Source organism: Amblyomma americanum, chromosome 1 (genome assembly GCF_052857255.1).
Source record: "Amblyomma americanum isolate KBUSLIRL-KWMA chromosome 1, ASM5285725v1, whole genome shotgun sequence".
In the NCBI taxonomy this organism is placed as follows: Eukaryota; Metazoa; Arthropoda; class Arachnida; order Ixodida; family Ixodidae; genus Amblyomma; species Amblyomma americanum.
The window spans coordinates 56,357,688-56,367,375 of NC_135497.1; the positions used below are offsets into that span (position 1 = coordinate 56,357,688).

The 9,688-nt window shown below is 43.1% G+C and overlaps 1 protein-coding gene across 1 annotated transcript; it reads right to left on the reverse strand.

The window, feature by feature from the left end:
• Window positions 1-1,397: 1,397 nt before the first annotated feature.
• On the reverse strand, window positions 1,398-8,928 carry LOC144112839 (uncharacterized). The gene is made up of 4 exons (XM_077645652.1): window positions 8,444-8,928; window positions 8,199-8,358; window positions 6,661-6,726; window positions 1,398-2,693 (listed from the first exon to the last, which is right to left on the reverse strand). The coding sequence occupies exons 1-4, from the start codon at window positions 8,681-8,683 to the stop codon at window positions 2,314-2,316; spliced, it is 846 nt and encodes a 281-aa protein (XP_077501778.1). The 5' UTR covers window positions 8,684-8,928; the 3' UTR covers window positions 1,398-2,313.
• Between the last annotated feature and the right edge of the window lie 760 nt (window positions 8,929-9,688).

Genomic DNA, 9,688 nt, shown 5'->3' on the forward strand with positions numbered 1-9,688 from the left:
ACTAATATTCGAGATTATCACATATCTGAAACAAGGTTATCAAAAATCTTAAAATCAAATTAGGAACTGAGAAACACAGATTGTACCTTTTTGGTGAAGGAAAACAAATGACCTTTGGCAAGTACTAAAAGAAAGCACGCATTAATATAGTTCATTAAAAGACACCAGCAAAAAGCAGATGTCATTAAAATTCGAGACTAACACACATCTGAAACAAGATTATCAAAAATCTTAAATTAAATTAGGAACTGGGAAACATATCACATAGTTTGTACCTCTCCAGTCAAGCAAAATAAATGACTTCGGCAAGTAATACAAGAAAACATGCAGAAATATAGTTCATTAAAAGACTCCAACAAAAAGCTGGCATCATTAAAACTGAAGGTTATCACATTTGAAACAAGATTACCAAAAATATCTTAAAATCAAATTAGGAACTGAGAAACAGATCACACAGTTTGTACCTTTCTGGCGAAGGAAAACAAATGACCTTTGGCAAGTACTAAAAGAAAGCACGCATTAATATAGTTCATTACAAGACACCAGCAAAAAGCAGATGTCATTGAAATTCGAGATTAACACATCTGAAACAAGATTATCAAGAATCTTAAAATTAAATTAGGGACTGGGAAACATATCACATAGTTTGTACCTCTCCAGTCAAGCAAAATAAATGACTTCGGCAAGCAATACAAGAAAACATGCAGAAATATAGTTCATTAAAAGTCTCCAACAAAAAGCTGGCATCATTAAAACTGAAGGTTATCACATTTGAAACAAGATTACCAAAAATATCTTAAAATCAAATTAGGAACTGAGAAACAGATCACACAGTTTGTACCTGTCTGGTGAAGGAAAATAAATGACCTTTGGCAAGTACTAAAAGAAAGCACGCATTAATATAGTTCATTAAACGAAACCAACAAAAAGCAAGCTTCATTAATACTCTTAATATATATATCTGAAAAAAACATTGCCATTATCTTGTAAACAAATTAGGAACTGACAAACACATCACACAAAATGAAACTGAACAAGGACGCAAGATATACCACTGCCTCGGTAGATAATAATAATAATGAAGATAGGAGCATATTATTAAAAACAAAAAGAGTACATTTACTTACTGCACACTTTTGACTTGTCAGGAATCTAATATTGCACTTATACTGTTTGCGATAATATTGCACATCCTTATTTATTGGAAATACCTGCAGCGCCCGAAGGCATTATTGCAGGGGGGATGAGGATACATAACAGAAGAATAGGCCAGAAAAAAAAGAGGAAGAAAAAAAAAGCAATACAACAAGGCATGACACAGCAAGTACAAAATGAATGAAATATGAAACAACAAAAAGACATGACGAAAAAAAAGCTAACTGACCGAATGATGCTGGACCAACAAGAACGAAGACCGCGTGATTAAAAAAGCCAAAAGAAAGCCAACTGCGCACTCATACATCCGACAGCAACGCGCGGAACATAGACTCGGAACGGCACTCAACAATTTCATGGGGCAGGCGATTCCAGTTACCTAGAAGGTATTAGGGTAGATTAACGGGACACTGAGGACAAATAGAAGCTGGCCTGTATTGTAACTGTACCGTGCTCAAACTACAAAGAGACCATTAACACCAAAATTGGAGCTTTCTGTAAGCTGGAAAAGAAAAACAGGCATTGCCGTCAGCGGCCTATTTCGGAAGTGGAATGCATGTATCAACACAGATTTTTGGGCGCGGATCCCAGAAGCTAAGCTACACCACCATTCACTTGCACACGATGGCAGCCCGGTGGCAGAAAGTACAAATGTCACGAATTTGAATTGACTACTGGCAAATTTTTAAAATCCAATTTTCTCTGCTACAAATGCATCTTTTGGTGTTAGAGAAATGCCAATACAGCCAGAAAGAGGCAAGGAATCAGCCGCCGCGATGGCTCCGTGGTTATGGCGCTCAGCCGCTGACCCAAAAGACGCGGGTTCGATGCCGGCCGCGGCGGTCAAATTTCGATAGAGGCAAAATTCTAGAGGCCCGTGTACTGTGCGATGTCAGTACACGTTAAAGAACCCCAGGTGGTCGAAATTTCCTGAGACCTTCACTAGAGCATCCCTCATAGCCTGAGTCGCTTTGGGACGTTAAACCCCCATAAACCATAATTTGTATCAAAAACAATGATTGGATGGATTTGTCCTCAGTGTCCCTTTAATGTTTCCGAGGCTGCTGCACGTTAAGGAGGCATCAGTCGCTATTTTTTACTCTGGAAGTGATTAAATGAAACTTAAAAATGGTGGCAATGTCACGGGTGTAGTTCAGCTCAGTGTTTAGGTGTTGGTGGTGTGTTGGTGGCTGGCGGCGGTGGTGGAAATTGGTGTTGTAAGTTCATGTTTGGTGGTCCCATAAATTGTGGGAAGCTGGGCATGTGTTGTAGGGATGCCACCAATGCTGCCTGTTGAGAAAAAAACTGCCCCATAAAAGTTTGTGTGCCCTGCAGAAAGGTGGTGGAAACACCTTGCAGGAGCTCCTGCATGTGCTTGTTCTCATCTGCAAGCAGTTGTTTTTGTTGCTGAAATTGTATCTCTGATTGCTTCGTCCAAAATTCTTCATTTTTACGCTGCACATTTAAGAGCACCTTTTCCAATTTCGCCTCTCCCATGCGGCGTCGTTTCTGTGGCGGTGATCTGCTTGAGGTGCTTGCTAAAAAAAGAAGGAAAACACATGCAAATGGTCACAACTTTCCTTCGTGGACTATTCACACTTTGCTGAAAAATTAGGAATTGCAGAGCAAAAAAAGGCAGGTCTGCTAAAAACAGGTTTGAACTTTTAACTTTTTATACGTGCTGTGGCTGAAGCAATCAATTCTTGCATGAAAACTACACGGAGCTTAAATGAAATAGTGCTACAGGTAAGCTTCCACACAGGACACTGTTGCTGGTGTAAAAAAAAAAAAAGAATGGGTACTAGCACTTGTCACGGACATTCTATTGAAGAAGCGTAGCTTGTTGGGCCGGTTGCTGCACGATACGTGGAAAACCAGAGGAAAGGATGCGTTCACAAGCAGAAGTACACAGGGCAACTTTGCCCTGTGTACTTCTGCTTGTGAACGCGTCCTTTCCGCGGGTTTTCCATGCATCACCGACATTCTTTTTGCGCGCAGCGCGAATCCTAAAAAGTTTCTGAAAACTGCTCACAGCTTTACCTCTGTGTATATGCATATCCTAAAACATAGCCATACTCAAATGTGACAAGCACCCATTACATTTATAGCATCCTGCCAGCTGACCCCTTTATTGAACAGATAAACACTGCCTCATGTTCTTGAACAGCACACATACTACGTATACCAGGGTGCTCACTTCTTTGCACATTGTTTACTTTTTCTTTGCTAGAGGAACCAGTGTTCTGAGTCCATGCAGGTTGGAAACTGAAGACAGTTCTGATTTTATGCGTCATGACTATCATTCTAGTATATAACACTCTTTGGATGCAGCAATAACTTCAGACTCCTGCTGCCAGTGCTTGCCCAGGCAATTTGTTTTTTTTTTTTTGGAAAACACATTCTAGAATGCTATGACTCCGAAAGAGAGGAAAGATGCTGTGGCAAGGTACTAGACCTGGAATTTGAGACTACGTCCTGTGTCGTGATGTCCCCCTTTCACTAGTAACATTTCTGTGTGATACATAGCAATGTCCATGTTTACAAAGTGAGGTAACAGCTTTAGGCATGTTCAATAAACCGAGAGACAATTTTCAATTAGAGGTCAAAAAAAAGTGAAACACTGCAGGCACATACTCACCCTTAACCTTGTGCAAGTGAAACTTAGTCCACGAGACCTTGTGGTACAAAGTTTACACACACTTTAGATGAAAACATTAAAATTACCAGAATGGGAAAATGCCATAGTATGCATAAATTCTGACCACCTCAGCAATGCTTATCACATGCACACTGCTCCTTTCACTATAAAAAGAAAGTTTTTTTTGTCGAAACACTGGTCACATATGTATTTAAGTTTGCACTACCTAAATATTCCTGGCAATACAACACATCAGGATTCTGCAAACAACCACACTTAAAGATAGCAAGTTGCATCACTTTACTTTGACAACACTTCCTAATAGCATAGGTATAAGAGCTTTGTGCAGTGTTTGAATGACTTTTTCTTTTAAAAAATTCGTGTGCTACTCTTGTTCTCTCATTACTGCTGCATACAGATGAGCACCAGCAATGCCACTAGGCATTCAGGGTGCAGTACAGTGGCCACTATAGTGGCCAGTTCAGTGGATGCGGCGCTGGCGCAGAGGTAGAGCATCCGCCTCGCGTGCAGGAGACCCATGGTTCAAATCCTTGTACCGCCACAATTCTCCACCAGAAAAAGAAAGAATGGGTGTGAGGAAATTGAACAACAAGGTCTGGGGGGTAGAGTAATGTACCAAAATGCTCATTGGAAAGGGTGTAGAGTAAGGCGACATAAGCTCTTTGATGCTGTACACTGCATGTTTACAAGAGTCAAAGGATTGGACTGGGATGAGCTTGGGATAAAAATTAATGGAGGAAATCCTAGGAACCTCAGATTTGCTCATGTTGTCCAGCGACGTAACTCAGAAGGAGTCCCAGTGCATGACTCAGGGCCTCAATATTCAAGCAGAATGGTAGAGCTAAAATTTAATAAGAAGGAAACTGAAGTCACGTCCAGTAATTTGGCAAGGGACAAACAGTTAATGATAGGCAGCAAGGTATTGTATACTGTAAGAGAATACATCTATCTTAGGCAAGTAATGACCGTAGAGTTGGACCATGACAGTGAAATAGCCAGGAGAATACAAATGGAATGGAGGGCATTTGGCAGGCACTTGCATCATTTAGAGCAGCTTAGCATTGCCCCTTACAGGGAGAGAACATAGTATGTGTGGAATGGTACGGTATTTGGGTTTAACATTCGAAAGCAACAAATGGGCCATGAGATGTGCCATACTGGAGAGCCCTGGATTAATATGAACCACCTCATGTTCTTCCACGATGCAGGAAAGACTAAAGTGCAAGAAAAAAAATTGATTTTTGGTTTTTTACTAATATCAAATTCCAAAACTTTCATGAATATTATTCAGCGTCTCGCATGCTTTTCTGCCCTTTAATAGAGCCAGGACAGCCTTTTTTTTTCAAAGCCATTTTCTTTGAAGCTTCCATTTGCTCACATTTCTGCAATGGAAAAAATGCCAAAAAAAACACTGGAAATTTCATAAACACAGTTGATCCATTGACAGCCTCCAGGCAATGCAAGCAAGGCACTATGCATGTTTTATTCAGTGCTGACACTTTTATTCTGCGCTATTCTTGCCTCACGTGAAGCGTAAGACCTCGCTTTTGTATGGATGTATTTAAACATTTCTTTTGCTTTTTAGTGGGCACATAGAAATTATGCGTAAGGCTGTTTTGCGCAGGTATTTCCACATGTTGGCTATCAACAGCAGTGTCTGTCAAATGCTGTGTTCAAAAGACTGAGGCACCTGCTGCGCTGACAAGAGCCAGATGATGAACAAGCCTTTCCTGCATAGGTACTCGCTCAAATCAGTTCTTCACACCACAAAGCCTGCTCCCCAGCAAGTAGCGCAATGCACAACCAAAGCTTCTAGAATAGTGTTTCTACAGGAGATGCAAAAATACTTACGAGTTATTTAACCATGCAGTTTGGGAATGTGCACCAAAGAATGCCTTCCTTACCAGCCACACATCCGAACTACCATCTTAGACGCAGCACTAACATTCAGTCATGGGAGCATAGCCCAAATTGATACCCTTTGATACACCCGGTGACACCCCAAGGTATTTCGTGCATCACCGGGACACAACATCATGGCGTAGCTGTGTGAGGTGGACCGTAGTAGAAAGTACTTAACGGAGGAGAGATGCAGAACAGATCAAAAGGGAAGCTCAGCAGAAAAATGACAGGCAGAGTAAAATTTGCTTTCGTATTGGCTACATGGCTAGTAGCTATAGATTCAAGTTTCGGTGCATGTTGGTTCTGTTAAACAATTGAAGCAAATATGTTTTTGTCTTCATCTCGAAAAACTCAAGATGTCATTTCTTGTTATATTTGAACAATTATTGGATAAACAAGAAAAGAAATGAGGCTGTCTTTTTCTATCTTCAGCTACACATAGAGATGCAAAACTACTGAATCAAAATGGTACGCAGGAAGTATGCAGGAAGCATAAAGCAGGGCAAATATTCTAATTCTGACCTCTCGAGAGACTCGCAAGCATTCTTTGATTGGTTGAAGCAGCGGAAGCAGTTGCAGCACTTGCATCGTCTGCATCTGCGGGTAAAAAGCCTGAACGGTGCCACAGTAAACTGTTTATATAAAAAACAAAATGCAGTAACCTTGGAAACAAAACTCTGCGCCAATGGAATCCACACCATCCCACTCAAACAATGCCTGGAAATATATTCACGTATACCTCACTATTTTCAAGGCTGGTCCGACGACACTTTGCAGTGCAGCTGAGCAGCACATCCGCTTCCGCTGCCTCAGCCAATTGTTGAGCACCTCAAAGGATCAATACCACGAGAAATCGAAGTGTGAACATGGGCCCAGGGAACCAATTTTGTTCTGCAGCCGAGCTATTAAATGCCATCTAGTGCTTAAAAATTGCCCAAGCTTACGTTCACTTTGTTCCTGAAGGATATCAGCGTCGTCCTCCTCGGTCCTGGTGTCAGCATCGCTGATATCTGCAAAACAGAAAAAAAAATCACTGCTCCTATAGCCAAAAGCGCTGAAATTGCACATCTTGCAGTCCAAAGATTGTAAGATGCCATCCCATCCCACTGCACAACATAGGCCCTCTATCTCCAATCACCTCTTCTTTGCAACTAGCATGCCTACCCTGTTACCAGCAAACTTCCTTGCTTCGTTACTGCAACAGACTCTCTACTAACTTTAACTACTTGTGCCTTGCCTTGACAGTCACTCAAAGACACCATGCTATATATTGCATGTTTCCCCCATGTCTATTTCCTGCTCTTAATGAACTGAGATAGCATTAATTCATGTTCTCTCATACACAATGTTCTTGTGTCCTTTTTACATTACTTATTGTTTTTTCCTTAACTCATTGTACAGCCCTTCATTATTTTTTAGTTTTTGTTAGCTTCCAAGTTTCAGCCCCGCAGGCAAACACTAGCAAGAAGTGTTGAACTTTCCTTTTGGAGATATCAGCCTTTCAACACTGTCTATACCTCATCAGTATATAACGCCACCGTGGTGGCTCAGTGCTCATGGTGCTGGGCTGCTGAGCCCAAAGACGTGGGTTTGATTCCTGCCGCGGCAAATGCATTTCAATGGAGGCGAAATGCTAGAGGCCCGTGTACTATGTCAGTGCAGTGAAATTTGGATGAGATTAACCATGTCTCATGAAAGCACAATAATAATCTATGCCAAAGAAAATGTGCTCTTAAGAGTTCGCTTTTAAGGGGAACTGTGCTGAGGCACACAAATTTTAAGCCACTGCATTTTCAAAGCTGTTGGTGCGTACTGCAGTCAATGAAAACGTGCACTAGGAGCAAAGAGCATTTCATGTTAGGGACATGTGCAGGGCACCTTGGTTATTTGTCAAATACATCTGCACAGGTACATGATTGCGTGATAAAAAAAATTAAGTCAGCCCCGCTGCATGCCCAGTGGATTTGTCAAGGAACAAATTCAGTTGTCAGCTTATTGAGGCTCTTTACTGGAAACAAGAATTTTTGTGTGTCTCGCTCAAGAGTACCTGTGTGCACTCGTTATCAGCAGTGCCGCATTTGTCCTTACGATTATACGTTTTATGGAATAGATTTTTTTTGTTTACATAGCATTTAATGTAGGGCTAATATCTTGTTGCGGGCTAGTTGGTGAATCATCATGGACAGCGACAGCGCGAAGCAACTAGTTCGAAAGAGAGAGACGAGATCAGCGCTTGTCGTGTGTTCTCGTGTCTCTCTTTCGTCCTTGTTCCTTAGCGCTGCCGCTTTCCAGGGGGTTGTAAATGATCACGCTATTAGAAATGCGAAAGCTGATTGAAACTGCGTTAACCGCTCTACGTTGCGGCATTCAAATCAGCGCTCACCAAAACAACGCAGCACCGAGTCGCCGACTTCGGCGCTGCTGACATGCTACATCACATAAAAGTAAACGAGCGTGAAAACACATTTGGGTGTATACTTGCCTAGCTGCGAGTTGTCGCCGTAGTCTGGTGGGACATCTTGCGAGTCCACGCCGTACTCGCGAGCCTGCACCATCGGCCTGTGGCTGAGAAGCGCGCTCATGTGGTCATACCACTTCCAAGCCGACGGAGCAGCTCCACTTCTCTCTTGCTCCAACCGTTCCTGTCACACAAGACAGAATTGTGCTGCAACGTCGTATCATTCCGTATGGGTGTCGAAATTCGGCTGAGGGAATGTTTATACTCACGGCCGTGAATCGCTTCTTCAAATTCTTCCAGCAGTTCCGCAACTGCTGCCACGTCCAGTGGTAGCCGAGATTGGCCATTTCGGCCTGCAGATCTTTGAAAACATCTTGATTGCGCTGCCGTCTGCTGTCCAGCGCCTCGCTCACTTTTTTCTCACTGATCAGCGCTAAAAAACATTCTACTTCCCGGTCGGTCCAAGAAGCTCGGGTGGAAACAGCGCGGGGACCGACGGCGGCTGCCATTTTGGTCGACTGGTCACATGACCGAAATCTTTCCCAGAGTTCCCCGTTACCCGACTCCCTGACCCGACTGCGTATACATGGTTTTTGGAAAGGCGGGTCAGGCGAGTTAACCTACCCCCTGCAGGCGAGTTAACTCGACTCGCTCTGCCGCTTATTTTACTCGACCCGACAGCGTCTACATGAACCCGGCAACTGGTTTTTTACCCGACAAGCTAACTCTACTCGACTCTATCGGGTTCATGTAGACAGGGCTACTGAGTGATAGCTGGGCCTTGGCACAATTCTGGAACGTTTAGCCATATCTTGTGTGATGTGCATATATACCGCCAGTAGTTTTTAACAAATGGCCCCTCAAAGTCGGACAAAGACAGGGATTGTACACCGCTTCAACCCCAACCCGACTTCTTTCTTTTCTTGCACCGCAGTAAAGGAACAGACTAAGGGAGCCGCACAGTCAGCCCGTTTCGAACACGCTGGGTGGAAAAAAAAAACAGAAACGCGAAGGGTGCCCCCTCCCGATTAGCTTGGCTTGAGGGGAGGACACACAAAGCGGACAATGGGCGAAGCTTACTAACGTCTCTCTCTCAAACCGGGAGGAAGAATTTAAGAGAAGGAGGAGGAGCTCAACTTCATGCGGCCCGTGGTGGCGGCGTTGTGAACTAGGAGCGGATGAACCAGAATCCTGGCCATGGTTCAAAGATGGACACAAAACGCGTTACCAAGTTCTGCAAAGCCTATATAGTCACCTTTTCGGCATTTTCTCCGCAGTTGGTGTCGACAAGTGTCTGCTCGTTTACTTTTGTTATTGTCACACACTTCTACCGACGCCAAATTCGCGACGTTCGCACCCCATTAGCGTAGCCTTCGCGTGAAGGAAGGTGTAAAACAAAGAAAGAAACAAACAAACACGAGTGAAGCATTGCACGCTCCGTTTCCTGCCTCGTCCCACTTTTGCCTTGTAGCAGCCTCTAACTACAACACAACAAAATCGACCAGCTGTGAATC

What these genes read in the sequence shown, in the direction of transcription:
- LOC144112839 (XM_077645652.1), bottom strand. Translation starts at nt 8,683, where the DNA reads ATGGCAGCCGCCGTCGGTCCCCGCGCTGTTTCCACCCGAGCTTCTTGG. An exon ending in CGGCGACAACTCGCAGCTAG is followed by an intron (nt 6,727 to 8,198) that starts GCAAGTATACAC and finishes TCTGTTTTGCAG; the next exon opens with ATATCAGCGATGCTGACACC. An exon ending in CCTTCAGGAACAAAGTGAAC is followed by an intron (nt 2,694 to 6,660) that starts GTAAGCTTGGGC and finishes TTCTTTTTTTAG; the next exon opens with CAAGCACCTCAAGCAGATCA.